The sequence below is a fragment of the Patella vulgata genome, chromosome 5, assembly GCF_932274485.2.
Source record: "Patella vulgata chromosome 5, xgPatVulg1.2, whole genome shotgun sequence".
Taxonomy (NCBI): domain Eukaryota; kingdom Metazoa; phylum Mollusca; class Gastropoda; family Patellidae; genus Patella; species Patella vulgata.
Window position 1 is genome coordinate 78,251,749 of NC_065883.2, and position 15,809 is coordinate 78,267,557.

At 35.5% G+C, this 15,809-nt stretch overlaps 1 protein-coding gene across 4 annotated transcripts in view; it reads right to left on the reverse strand.

Moving 5' to 3' along the window:
- The window catches only part of LOC126822669 (V-type proton ATPase 116 kDa subunit a 1), a 44,515-nt gene that overhangs the window by 28,358 nt on the left and 348 nt on the right, over positions 1 to 15,809 (reverse strand). For 2 of the 4 annotated variants that reach the window (XM_050551670.2, XM_050551667.2), the window contains exons 2-10: positions 12,115 to 12,293; positions 11,580 to 11,658; positions 9,748 to 9,845; positions 8,555 to 8,683; positions 6,033 to 6,139; positions 4,627 to 4,753; positions 3,407 to 3,489; positions 2,739 to 2,832; positions 642 to 854 (exon numbers count right to left, since the gene is read on the reverse strand). In XM_050551670.2, the coding sequence (XP_050407627.1) occupies positions 642 to 854; positions 2,739 to 2,832; positions 3,407 to 3,489; positions 4,627 to 4,753; positions 6,033 to 6,139; positions 8,555 to 8,683; positions 9,748 to 9,845; positions 11,580 to 11,658; positions 12,115 to 12,231 (1,047 nt within the window). In that variant the 5' untranslated portion in view covers positions 12,232 to 12,293. The remainder of the gene's footprint in view (positions 1 to 641; positions 855 to 2,738; positions 2,833 to 3,406; positions 3,490 to 4,626; positions 4,754 to 6,032; positions 6,140 to 8,554; positions 8,684 to 9,747; positions 9,846 to 11,579; positions 11,659 to 12,114; positions 12,294 to 15,809) is intronic. The other 2 variants (XM_050551669.2, XM_050551668.1) reach the window with 2 other exon arrangements.

Sequence of the window (15,809 nt, forward strand, 5' to 3'; positions counted from 1 at the left end):
CACACCCTATAGGGTGTGCAATGAGAGAAATTTTGCCCAGAATAATACATTTAGACCTATCGCACTATGGGTGATCATATCTTTCAAACATGTATGCACGGGACCTCGGTTTTTCCTCCCATCTGAACGACTAAACTGCTGTCCTTGCCGGGTCCCCCGTCCAGAACCACTGACAAGGGGAAACCACATGATTGTAGTCCCTTTAGGATTCAGTGATCATAGTCATTCAAACACAAGTTAATCCCTTTAGGTCTTTGTGATCGTGGTCTTTCAAATACAAGAAGTACACACTCGGTGATTGCAGCGTTTCAAACACAAGAATTATCCCATTAGGCCCAGTACGCACTGGGTGATTGCAGTGTTTCAAACACAAGAACAAAATATTTAGGCCTAGTACACACTGGGTGATTGCAGTGTTTCAAACACAAGAACAAAAGAGTACACACTGGGTGATGGTAATCTTTCAAACTCAAAAAGTAATCCATGGAAAAAAATCACGATTAATACACATATGAAAAACCAAAAGATCAAATAAAGTTGACTTTCAAAAAGTATTCTTAGCCAATTAATAGTAATGAATATAATTTGGAAATACGACAAGCCATTTTTCCAGGTTCGTCTTTATATAAAATGTTACTTACGGTTCCCCGTTGTAAAGCTTGTTGAATTCTATCTAGGTCAGCACACGGACACCAACACTCGGCTATCAGACATTTCTGTGTGACGTCCAGGTTAAACATGTTGAGTGTATGATAAATAGCCTTGATCTTCCGCACTTTAATAAACCAAACTTTTATATTTTTAGCTGCGGCAACCAATACACGATGACGATGGTCTCCAGTTTGACCTAAAACCTGTAAACAAATGATATGAAGTGAGGTTTAACGTTCTACGTTTCTGAACCATCAGGGCTAATGGAGACGGGCATAGCCCATGCAGTGTTCTAGGGGAAAGTGTAATGGCCTAATCTTTAAGTAGCTAAGTCTCTAACTCAATATCATCCAAAATCTTGAAAACACGAATTATTTGTCAAATCAAATCAATATTCATGTTGTGATCTTACCGAGAAAAGATGGGCTTTTGATATCCAATATTTAAGACAAAATAAACATTTTACCATTGGTACACGAATCGTGTACCATAATGCACTTCAGCCCCAGTTGTATCAAGAGACTCGAGGGACGAGGCTAGACACATTGCAACAAATCAAACGGCGTATGTAGACTGGAATAACCAGACGCTAGAAAATTGCACTCGCTTGAGACTGCTGGCTTATTTCGCCGAACATAACTGATTTGAAATTGGAGTAAAAACGGAAACCATTGAATGTAAATCAGTTTATATACATTCATACTACAGTATTATATGCGTTGCGACCCACTTTTGTCAATTTCTAGGTCCCAAATGTTAGCGATTTAGCTCCTTTAATTCGAACTATCAAGACTTCACATGATCTTGGTTTTTTGTCCCTTCCAAACAACTACACTCTGTTCCTTGCAAGGCCCTCAAGCTGAATCCACTTACCAGTGAAATGAAATGAAATGGGGTTTAACGTCCTACTGTTCTGCTCCTAACCTGGGCTAATGAAAATGGGCATACGCCATACAGTGTGCTATGAGGGAAATTTTCCCCGGGCAGCGGCGCTACGGCCTACTCTTATATCGAATTCCAACTGACAAGGGATCTTTTACGTGCACGCCAATGTGTACACGGGACCTCGGTTTTTTGTCCCATCTGAACGACTAGACAGCTGTCCTTGTCAGGCCCTCCATCCTGCATCACTGACAAGGGGGAACCACGCCGGAAAATCTGAATGAACTTTCTCGGCCAATGCAGGGATCGAATACCCAACCTCCAGACTAGCGAGCCAGCGTTTTACCCACCTAGCCACGTGATCCCCCTACCAGTGAAACCATGCCAGATAGTCATAAGGAACTTTCACTGTAACCAAGGTATTGTTTAATTTTGTGAATCTAGCACTAATTTCTTTCACATTCGTTTAATATCCAATCTTTGTTTAAAAATTTGTAAAAACTGTTTAAAATCACCATAAATCATTTAATTTGTACTTCTGTCCAGTTTAAAGCTGACCATTTAATTATGATAATGAGTGTCCAATTTACAAGTGTTTAATTTCTCAATCATTGTTAAAAAAATAAACAACCCAATTGATTAATGATGTATAATGATTAATTTTTGAACAGTGATCAGGAAATTAAATACTTGTAAATTGGACACTCATTATCAAAATTAATCAGTCAGCTTTAAACTGGTAACCTGGTGTGACAAAACTGATCTATAACTGAAGTTGACGTTTAAACTCTCGACAACTTCTGTGAAGACACGTTCTTAATAAACATCTAGTTTATTCAAGATGTTCTTTAACAAGCTACACATGATCCGCATGTAACACTAGACTGAATTTCAAAGAGAATGTATTAGTGGTCAGTTCATTATACCTTGACCTGACAATGACTTTCAAAGAAATATGCAGTTTAATTACAAACACCATAATTGATAATAAACAATACCATATATGATTATCACTCTTGTCCACCTCAGCTAATTGTTAGCTAGATACACAAGATTATATGATACCTGGGTTACAGTGTTTTGTGCCGAGATCGAATCCGTGCCGTGGCGTCAAATCCTTAGCAGCTGATACATATCAGTAATTTCTAGGAATTTTTCCGATCAACACGAAGTATTTAATGTTTTTGAGAAATTTCTAAACTTACAGTATTGAGATCTTCTATCCTCGTCATTACACCTAGCGACATCTCTCGTCTCTCTGATGGTGTTTCGGGACATGGATACAACGTAGCACGGAAACTATTCAAACAAAATTAAAACATATTTAATCGCAGACTACACCATCTCCACATGGTGTTAAGGGGTTTATGCCCCCAAAACTACAGGACATCGTCTCTGTCTGTTCCCCTCTACTCATGGCACTGAAAATATCACAGACTGGGAAATCTACTATAGTCTAAAATTCAATCCACATCATGTCTTGATTTCTTTAGTCCTATGTTATTCTTTAAGGCACATATCCATTTTTACAGTCTATATTTGGTCATGATGTACAGTCTATATTTGGTCATGATACTTGTTGTACAGTCTATATTTGGTCATGATACTTGTTGTACAGTCTGTATTTGGTCATGATAATTGTTGTACAGTCTATATTTGGTCATAATGTACAGTCTATATTTGGTCATGATACTTGCTGTTCAGTCTATATTTGGTCATGATACTTGTTGTACAGTCTGTATTTGGTCATGATAATTATTGTACAGTCTATATTTGGTCATGATACTTGCTGTACAGTCTATATTTGGTCATAATAATTATTGTACAGTCTATATTTGGTCATGATATATTATAAAATATTTGTATTTTTTACCCTTCACAGATCTTTCTAACACGAGACTTGAGTTGATCTCCTTGAAAGAAAATGATGAACACAGATTTTAATACTTGATCTCCCTGAAATAAATAAATAAATAAATGAATGTTACATTATGATATGATACTCTGTTTTTATGTGCACACAAACGAATACGGGACCTCTGTTTTTATTCTACTTTCATCACTACTTTCAGGATCTTTTATTTTTTTATCTTCTACGACTCAGTCTTTAACTTGAAACATTATATTCAATTACACATAACATGTACTTAAAGAGTCTCAAAACAGGCAAACTGACCGATTGCTCGGGGCTATACAAAATGATTATCATCATTAATTTTTCTCGATATACATCCATGTTATAGAATTATTGTATTTTTACAATACCACTATATCACTCATGTTTGGTTATTCGTGAAATCTGTAAGAATGCATGATGTCATAGCAATCCCATTTATTTGTGGTTTTATAAAATCAAATTTGATATTCATAAACTCGTAAAATCCATTTAAAATGATCTCAGATGTTATTGCCACTAGTAATTCCATCTATCATAATCGATTTTTAATAAACCGATTAACAACCAATAGCTTACTGCGTAACAATACCAAACAAAGCTCCAAATTGGACCAAATATGTTTACATAAGGTTATATCATGACTCACGATTTTATTATGCCCAATTAACCAGTGCATAGCAGAATATTGCAGAAAAACTAATTGTGTGACAAACAAGGCTATCAACTGTCAACACGATTTTTACTCTGTGGATATCATGTAAACAATATTGTTTTGAGACGAATAACACTTTCACCGTTTTTAATACCTTAAATCACTGTCCAAAGTTTTAAGGAAGACCCCTGATTAAACGAAGGGTTGTCACGTTGCTGTACTTGGGATAGATTTGATTGAACAGGAAGAATAGACACACTCCCTCAAAAGCTCAAGTATCAGAAGCTAATCCAGCAATGGCCAGAGAGGGACTTCTTGGTCCATTGCTTCAGGAATATGATTTAAAACCAAACTCAGAAAAACATTCAACATTTGGACGATGCTCATTTTCTGTTCAAGCACCTCTTTTATGGAATAAATTACTTATTTTTACTGTTATTATATTTGCATTTTTTTATTTGTAAAACAGCCCTGAAAACATATGTGAAAAGGGGTGGGGAGAGGGGCTATATTTATATTTTATAATGATAAATCAAAATCTTACAGAAACAGGATCTTCCATAGGTTTATCTATTTCTGCTTGACGAAGGAAGACGTTTCCTCTACATGCTCTCCACAACATTCTCTCAAACGCTGGTAATTTTTCTCGTAATATGACACCAGCTACAAACCTGTTAATATATATATACAATATTACAACAGGTGCTTGATAAACACTACAGGATACTGATGGTCTCTCAGTAACAAACTATAATTATATTCCATTGTGTCTTGCCAGTACAACTTGGCTATCATTTAGTTTCTGTATTTAATGTTTACTTTCAAACTATTGTAGGAAAACTGTCCAAAATCGGTGGTGCAATTTAAAGGGTCTCTCTAGATTAGATAGTTATTGTTATTTTTTTTTTATCATCTTAGCACACACGCAGGGGTCTTTCCTGTGGGAGGAAAATGGAGTAAACCCACAAAGTTGAGAAGGCGCTCCAAGCCACATACGCTCACACCAGGGATCGGAACCACAGCCGCAAGCCAGAGGTGACCGGCCAGCTAGAGGTTGAAGTGCGGCAGTCTTGACCACTAAGCCATACCAACCCCCCATGATTAGATAATGAGTGTACAACTGTTTAGTTTCTCAAAAGGTGATGAGTAATTAACAGACTAATTAATTACTCAACACTGCCCTAGAAACTAAACAGTTATAAACCCAACACTCATTATCAAATCTAAACAGACCCTTTGAACTACACAACAGTAGAAACACAATGGTCTTCTATGATTCTCAATAAATTTGATCCGTTGACATTAAATACAGAAACTCCTACTGAAACAACACAACTAAATGATACCTGAGTTTTAGTGTGGGTATATAGCGCATTGTTTGATACGATATGCACTCAGTATCAAATAATAATTGTATTCCATAGAATTGAGACCTGGTTATGTGTACATTATTAATTACTTGATAAAACACCCGAGAATACTATTAGCAGGGCCGGTTGTAGAAAATGCAGGGCACAATTTGGAAGACCAGAAGTTACAGGATATGAACACATTGCAGGATATGAATAACTTACTTAGGCCTATATTCATTCATATATTTTAGCCACAACTGGCAGGCTTGCTGCCAGACTGCATGGAAGTGTTTAAATTGGAGAGCTGCGTGGCCCCTTTCTAGAGCCGTACCCAATTTGGGGAAATTGGTCAAATGTGCCAAAAACTGGCCCGGGGCCCTTAATAACGAAAACTTAAACTAAGATACAATCAAAATTTTAAGAAATACTGCAATTCGATTGGCTGACCAGTAAAATCAATTTGCATATATCCAATGAAGTTGCAGTATTTCTTAAAATTTCGGTTGTAACTTAGTTTAAGGTTTTGTGAATAAGGGCCCTGGCTATTAGATTTAGTGAAAATGTCACTCGGTATAAGCTAAAAGTGTAAAATTATTACCCAAGCCGTAATCCACGGCCTCGCTGCTGAGCTTCCTCTCCAAGTAAACCTACTGTTTCTTCTCCAAGGTAGGGATCATGCATTGCCTGACGGTTGTGAAATTCAGCCTAGTATAATAACATGACAAAAAACATATAAATACACAAACCCCTCCCTGTTAAAACTAACCACAAATAAAAATGGTAGTACGAATAACATGCAGTGTATAAAACAATATCTAGCTAATCAGTGATGATTTTAATATTTATTTTACCATCGAGAGATGTCGTCGAAACAATTTGTAACAAGACATTTACTGCAGAAAATTATAGTGTTGCACTAAGTACTGCAGTAAATTTTAGATTGCACCAAGTACCGCAGTAAATTATAGCGTTGCACAAAGTACTGCAGTAAAATATAGCATTGCACCAAGTACCGCAGTGAATTATAGCATTGTACCAAGTTCTGCAGTAAATTATAGCACTGTACCAAGTACTGCAGTAAATTATAGCGTTGCACTAAGTACCGCAGAAATTAAAGATTGCACCTTGTACCACAGTTAATTAAATCATCGCTGCACTATGTACCGCAGTAAATTATAACATTGCATTTTAGTGAGGACCAAGCTATGAAAAATGAGATATTGTTCGAAATAGGCAAATGACAACAGTAGCTTTATTTTTATTGGTAGCCTATGAATTACGCAAACCACTCAAGGGGCTGAATAGATTGTTAGTTTACATAACAATGATTTTTTACATTTCTTTACTAAGTAAAATCATCACTGAACGAATATAAAACATTATATCAACTATCTACACATGTTGGTGCACAAAATCTCGTAAAACATTCACAGTCGAAAAAATTAACTTGACAACATGAAACTAATATTTAACAAAGAATATAAAATGCCAAAAATGCTACAGCAAAATGACATAAATTCTAATAAAAAGATAAAAATGCTACAATAACATGTTATGAAAAACTTGGAGACAATAATGTAATAAAAACAGGGATGGGTGCAAAATGAAATGGGGGTTTAAAGTCTGACTTGGCTAATGAAGATGGAAGAATAGGTGGCAGGCCTGGAAATAACGGTTTTAGATGCACCTGACAAAATGTCAGACACTAATGAAATAGTACCTGATATTTTCAACTTAGTGCCGGACATGTATTAATAATATCAATAAAAAAGACAAATCAGTGCCGGACAAAATGACAGGCACCAGAGGCCTGACAAGGCCTGAATCTGTGCCTGACATTGTCTGTGACAGGTGCCTTATTTCCAGGCTTGATAGGTGGAACAATACGGAAAGGATGTGGAGAGTATAAATAACACACATCACTAGTAACACGTATTACACAATTAATATATCTATAAAAACATGGAATTCAAACAAAGTGACCAAGATCAAACTACGATTAAAATACACTTCGATCAAAACATCTTACTTTAAAGTAGCTAAGTCTCTAACTCAATATCATCCAAAGTCATACACGTTGAAAATACGAATTATTTGTCAATTCAAATCAACATTGATGTTGTGATCTTACCAGGAAAAGACAGGCTTCTGATATCCAATATTTAAGACAGAATAAACATTTTCCATTGGTACACGAATCGTGTACCATAGTGCGTTTTAGCATCATTTGCAACAAGTGACCAGAAAGAACGAGGCTAGACATATTCAACAACTCATATCTTATCTGGAGAGCATGCGCAATAGCTTGGAATAACCAGACGCTAGAAATTGGCATTCTTTCGCTGGACATAACTGATTTGAAATTAGAGTCAAAACGGAAACAATTGAATGTAAATCAGTTTATATACATTCATATTACAGTATTATATACGTTGCGACCCATTTGTGTCAATTTCTAGGTCACAAATATTAGCGATTTAGGTCCTTTGAAGATACATTATGTAAGATTTAGATACAGAGCTGACCGTTCACAGACGAATAGTCTGGATTGTCAAGTACCATTGCTACGAGAATAAACAGTGTCTCGATTAATGTTAAATTTTAACGTTAAATTTTAAAATGGTGTAGGTGCTCTAACCCATAAAATATCTCTGCCATCCGATGTTCTAGAGAGCTGATTATGCGCTTGTCATGTGAATAAATATCTGAATAATTTATATAACATCTGACCCGCCCCACCCAGCAAAAGATGTGAGATCGACCGATTTTGCTCTGAGTTAATGAATAAAATCAAATATTTTACGATCTGTTATAGAAATTTTATCTCAACCTTTTATAAAGATCTTGGTCACTTTAAACTCATGCTTTCTATTTTAATAATAACCATGGTTACTAAACAAAACAACTAGACTAATACACAACAACTAAGCCCTTCCCGCTTAATTTAATAGTTATCTCCCCTTACTTTTAAATTATATAATTTATCAAAACAATTCTTAAGTCATTTTAAAACTATTGTAAAGCAACTTTTAATATCTTAAAGTCATTTCTTTGTCATTAATAAAATTAGAAATATTCATAAATTTAAAACGAAACAGAAGAAAAATCTCTTTTACTTACCTCCTCGAAGAACGTTTGAGTTTTGCGTAAAATGTGTTTTAATTCTGTCAGTTCCAAATAATTTTTCTTTAAAGCTTCAGAATTGGCGTTCACTTCTTTCATTTCATTTTCTAATTTTTCAAATGTCGCCTGAAATAGAAAAAAAAGACCAACAAATGGTGAATTTTATTCTAACTGCTGGTTTAATTATCGAGAGAGAGAGAAATGGGGTTTAGCGTCCACTCGACACAAACTAGGTCATTTCGGGACTAACATATGGTTTAATTTTATTTCAATAATTCGCTTGCGCATAGGGGTCTTTAGCAGTGGGAGGAAACCGGAGGACCCGGAGAAAACCCACGAGGTTGGACAGATGCCCCTACTCCTTGTCACGTACAACCGGGGATTCGAAACCACACCAGTCGACTCAATGACAGACTTTATGATACAGCGCGCGCACGCTAACCATTCAGCCATCCAACCCCTCCCTTAATTATCGAATATACTGTTGTTTTTTGGGGATCACGGTGGCTAAGTGGATAAGACGCTGGCTCGCTGGCTCGCTAGCCTGGAGGTCGGGTGTTCGATCCCTGCATTGGCCGAGAAAATTCATTCAGATTTTCCGGCGTGGTTTCCCCTTGCTTGTCAGTGATGCAGGATGGAAGGCCTGACAGGGACAGTTGTCTAGTCGTTCGGATGGTACGAAAAACCGAGGTCTCGTGTGCACATTGGCGTGCACGTAAAAGATCCCTTGGCAGTTGGAATTCGATATAAGAGTAGGCCGTAGCGCCGCTGCCGGGCAAAATTTCACTCATAGCACACTGTATGGCGTATGCCCGTCTTCATTAGCCCAGGTTAGGAACAGAACAGTAGGACGTTAAACCCCATTTCATTTCATTTCATTTCATTTCAAACATACTGTTGATGATTTCAATGAAATGAAATGAGGTTTAACGTCCTACTGTTCTGCTCCTAACCTGGGCTGATAAGACAGGAATGCAGTGTGGTATGAGGGAAATTAAACCTGGACAGCAACGCAAAAGCCTACTCTTCTATATGGAATTCCAACCGCCAAGAGATCTTTTACATGCATGCCAATGTGTACATGGGACCTCGTTTTTTTTTTTTGTCCAATCCGAACAATTATTATCACCTGCATCTAGTATAGGTATACTCTGAATCTATACAGGTGTCAGGGCATCAGGTATACTCACCTCTAAATCTATCATTTCTCTAGGTGCCGGAGCATCAGGATTATCTCCTGTATCTAACATAGGTATTCCATCTTTCTTAATCTCTTTCTCTAAAAATCCTACGAAATAAACACAGAAAAATACATATAAAACTTTTAGATCAAGAAAGTTGGCTAAAATCATATTTAACCAAGATGAAATTGGGCTCAGATCCATTTCATAAATATCACACATGTATTTTACACCTTAATGTCTCTGATAATCATTTGAGAGAGAGAGGGAGAGAGAGAGAGAGGTTTAATGTCCACTCGACACAAACCAGGTCATTTCGGGACTAACACATAGTTCAATTTATTTCAATAATTTGCTTGCCCGTAGGGGTCTTTAGCAGTGGGAGGAAACCATAGAAAACCCACGAGGTTGGACAGGCAACCCTACTCCTTGTCACGTACAACCGGGACTTCAAAACCATTCGGCCCTTCAAACCCCATCATTTGAGTGATTTTGAGTTCCCTTTTTAATATTGTGAAAGGTGAATCTCTAAAAGTATATAATCAATCCAAAAATTCTTTGCAGTGTCGACAATTACATGATAAATTGAAAGTTTGCTACTTTCTGAGTCCACTGCGAACACATATAGTCCTGAAGCAATAGGCCGAAAAATCCCTCTTTGGCCATTGCTGGATTGGCTTCTGATACTTGAGCTTTTGAGGGAGTGTGTCTATTCTTTCCGTTAAATCAAATCTATCCCAACTACAGCAACATGACAGCCCTTCAATTAATCTGGGGTCTTCCCTAAAACTTTGGACAGTGATTTAAAGGCCCGTTCTCACGGTGCGACTTGTAGTAGCTACTTGTGGTATCTCCATGTAGTATCTACATGTAGATTACAAAATCGTATATAAATGAGTTGATACGACTTGGAATCTCGCGATAATCTTGTCTTGTCTTAGCATAATGGCGTCATCAAGCGACGAAGAGACGCTGGCTATTATTGCTCTACATTTGATAAATAAGAACAAAAAGAAAAAGAGAAAACCCAAATCCGTCTGTTTTAGACAGTGGATACTGCGTAGACCCACTGCCGGTGCGTACAGTTCCCATTTACGTGAACTTGAAGAAGAAGACCTTCTCAGTTTGAAAAACTTTCTGAGCGCGTCCATGTTTACCAACAACAAAGGGAGAGAACTCGTGTTTGTACTAATACTCGACGTCTCTGATTGGTCAATTTCATACGATGTGTTGACTGAAATAGGGAAGTTTCTATTTCGCTCAACTCGCTTTCAACTGGTTGGGAGCTTGTAAAAGTTGGTACGACTAGGGTGTTCTCACGCTGCATCTCGGGTCGATACTACAAGTAGTTACTACAAGTCGCACCCTGAGAATGGGCCTTAAGGTATTAAAAACGGTGAAAGCATTGTTCATCTCCAAACAGTATTGTTTACATTGTAGTCGTTTGTCACGCAATTAGTTTTCTGCAATATTCTGCTATGCACTAGTTAATTGGGCGTAATAAAATCTTGAGTCATGACGTAACGTTATGTAAACATATTTGGTCAAATTTGGAGCTTTGTTTAAAGCGTAACGATATATTGTTACGCAGTTAGCTATTGGTTGTTAATCGGACTATAGACCAGTCATAATTTGGAACAGAAATTTGCTTCCAGTACAGCAGTGTTAAGTGGGATTAGCTCTAATCAAACGAAACACAGCGAGGAGTATGCTGCTGACTATATGAACAATCAGTTGATATTTTGGTTGTTACATTCTGATGTTGTTTACTCTGACAACTTGACATTGGAAGAAGAATCGTTTATTTTTTAGGTCAACCAGTGACAGAAATTAAAACATACTCAGTTTTCTTTCCATTTCCTCACAGCGTCGGATCTCATTGACAAACTTTCTCTGGAAAGCGTTAAAATCAGGATTCAGCTGTTAAAAAAAAATATAAAATTATTTAATTAAAGTAGTTGTTTAATACATTTACTACCATTGGTACGATAATAAATAAAGTCTTAATTATCCATTTTTACGTTAAATCATCAGAAAACGTATTCAGATCCATTAAATATCGCAGGATAATGATGGTATCAAGAGTTGATTATGGTCTTGGCAAGTTAATAAATGTCTAATTAATAGTTTAGATAACATTTCAGGCCTAAAGAAAGACCTGCAATAGGCAGATTTAGCTCTTGCATACTGCCTGTTTAAAAGCTTGGAATCGCAACAAAACAATTTCTCTCTGTAGTTGAGAGGCGAGTTCCTTATCGCTTACCCAGGTCTGCCCCAGTATTTGGACAATCCTACAGAAATATGCTCAAATTGAATAATATTCTTAAAAATCTGAAATTGTTTAATTCTTTAAATAAAAGATGAATAAATACTCACATCTCTAAACTGTACAAGTCCAAGTTCACCAAGTTCCGACACACAGGTGTACGCTGCTTCTGATTGGAGAAACAGCTGACATAGTGTCATCTCCTCACTTCGTAATAACGACCCCATCTTGATTGCTACAAAAACTATATTTTCACTTTTTTAATATTATTTCTAGATGTTCTATCTTTCTGAAAAACAATACAAAATATTTCAAAAATAAGACCTAAATGAAATGAAATGGGGTTTTATGGCCTACCTTTCTGCACCAACTGGGCTAATGAAGATGCGAAGAGATAAATGAGCCAGCAATTTAAATGGCCAACATCAATTAGTTAGGGATATTGAAATGACTCTTTCCTTGTGTCACGGTTATGTTTCATAAATCTTTCAAATTATTTTTACAAAAGACTCTCAGTATAAATTAGGTAGGGATATTAAACTGACTCCATCCTTGTGTCAGGGTTATGTTTGATAAATATTTCACAATATTTTTACAAAAGTTTGTAGGCTACAGACTAAGAGTCTCAGTGTGACACTGTATATAAGCTTTATACAAACCATGAACAGTATATAACAGTCCATGTACAAACTAAGATACCCAGTAGGACACACAGCTGTATACAAATTGAATCAATAAGCTTATCAATAATTCCTAAAACATTTAAATCATGCAGATAAAATCATACATTTACTTTAAATATAATGTTTTAGGCAATCTAAAAATTCAAAAAAACAAAAAAATCATCATGAAATTAATAAAATAATGGATTTTATACAATACTCTGGTTATTTTGAGACTAACATGTGGTTATTTTGAGACTAACATGTGGTTATATTGAGACTAACATGTGGTTATATTGAGACCAACATGTGGTTATTTTGAGACTAACATATGGTTATTTTGAGACTAACATATGGTTATATTAAGACTAACATATGGTTATATTGAGACTAACATGTGGGTTATTTTTAGACTAACATGTGGTTATTTTGAGACTAACATATGGTTATATTGAGACTAACATATGGTTGGTTATTTGAGACTAATGTGTGGTTATTTTGAGACTAACGTGTGGTTATATTGAGACTAACATATAGTTATATTGAGACTAACATGTGGTTATTTTGAGACTAACTTATCGTCATTTTGAGACTAACATTTTCATTTCCATGGTTACGTGTGGAATAAGAGGGTGGGGGGGGATTTGGCCCAGGCAAAACTATTTCTGTCTAGTCTTCTTTAAATTCCAACTGCCAAGGGTTCTTTTAAATACAGACAGTCAGAGAATGGGCTTGAAAATTACTAAAGTAATTCATAACCCATGCCAATATTCAAATGTGGGCCATTCTAGTCAAAAGATCTTACACAAATAACTTATCTGTTGTAAATATAATTTATGACCAGTGGTGTTATATGTATATCTGGTGAGTGTTTCTACTTCACTGATTCATAAAAGATTTAAAACAGAGAAGTCCAGGGTAAACAAGATAGTGTTTTAAATGAACCTATATACACGTAACAATATATCATCCCTTATAATACTTATGTGGTATTTAGAGATAAAAAACACCGGCACAACACCAGTCAGGGGTTCCTGCCCTTTTCTGCGGTATACATGTGTACCCATGTCTTAATGATGAAAGTTTTCAACCTTTTCACTAGTCTATTTATTTTTATTGCTCATGATACAAAAATTGTGAATAATCAGGCTTTTGTCTCTTTCATTATCATGTATTTTAAAGAGTTTTATGTTGGAATTTGGAATGCTAGAGGCGCTCTAAACAGCGTTCTCGGAATTGACAAATTCTAGAGGATGGGGGGGGGGAGAGAACCCCCTATCTTTTGGTACCCTGATTTTCATGCCGTTCCGGCGCCCCCGACACCAGTCAATCTTGATGACGATAGAAAACACATGTCAAAATGTTGTGCTGTATGTCTAATGAAATTCGGATCGCACGAAAACCAAGGTCCTGTATACACTGTATACATTGGTGTGCACGTAAAAGATCCCTTGGCAATTGGAATTCAATATAAGAGAAGGCTGTAGTGCCGCAGCGAGGCAAATAGTCCCTCATGGAGCACACTGTATGGCATATACCCGTCTTCATTAGTCCAGCAAAGGAGCAGAACAGTAGGACGTTAAACCCCATTTCATTTCATTTCATATTATTATATCATTCCTCTTTATTACATTCTCCCGTCTTCATTAGTCCAGTATAGGAGCAGAACAGTAGGACGTTAAACCCTATTTCATCCCTCTTTATTACATTCTACAAACAGTACATGTATAATTATATCATTATTATTATTAATGACTTCAATTTTTAATTTTAAAACCAATCATATAATTTTAACTTTCAATATGTTTACAACTAGTAAATAAACTCATAAAATATACCGTAATAATATTGTGAATTTTATCCTGAACTTTCTTATTTTTAAAGATAGATGAAATAGAAAAGGATAGGCCTAAAGGTAGGAATTAATCAATCAATCAACTTGAGTTCACCTGTCATTCAGAGCCTGGTGTCAGTTTTAACAAGACAAAAGGTAATCAATAAGATAGTTATGACAGTCTATTATAATCATATATTAGACATATGTGGGCTTAAATCACCCTGTAGAATATAATCCTTGAGTGGCATTTAGCGATTGAGTACATTTAAAAACACAACACTGTAGAAGTTTGACTAACATCAACATACACTTATTCCCTATTTGATTTTTATGACAGCTGGTTTATATTTTAAATTTAACATATCTTGATTATAAAAAATATAAATAAATCAGCCCGATAGTTTAAAGTTAGTTTAAACAACTTCTATACGGTACTGTATTGAAATAGAAAGTTTTTGAATTGAAATTCAACTACCAGTATAAAATAATTATCGCTTAATTGAATTATCACTCATGTTTTTAACTATTAATTTTATTTTATAGGATCTAAAAATATTTGTTCTTGATTGTTGTAATTTTCTACTCATGCTTGCATATATGTTGGCCTACATGCAGTTGAAATAATCCATTATTCTTCTACATGTATGTAAATATAATTCAAAATATATGTATCAGTACCGGTATCTAAAAAATCAGATGAATTATGTAGAATTTTAACATAATGTTTAATGTTTAAATTATTCACACAAAAAAAATTAAGAAATCAATATTGTCATTAATTGTGATTTAGAAAATAGCCCACAGGTGTGAATTAAAAAAATGTGTGACTGATGAATGTGTGAATATTAATATTATGATAAAATATTCATACATGTACATGTAGGTAGGCCTACGTGTATATGATAGATGATCATAAAGTTAAAATAAGGACATCAGTGTGTTTTTAACAATTGGCAGGCTTGGAATAAGAGTTTTAGATGTACCTCACAAAATGTCAGGCACTAATGAAATAGTACCTGACATTTTAAACTTAGTGCCGGACATGTATTAATAATATCAATAAAAAAGACAAATCAATGCCGGACAAAATGACAGGCACCAGAGATTTAGTGTCTGACAAAGCCTGAATTTATGCCTGACATTATCTGTGACAGGTGCCTTATTTCCTACTATTTAATTATCATAAGATTAATTATTCAAGGTCAGCTTTAGCTTTATCCACACCAATATATTCTGATCTGAACCTAATGAACATATCAAATTATAATTAATAACAATTAAACGGGTTTAGTTTAAACAAACAATT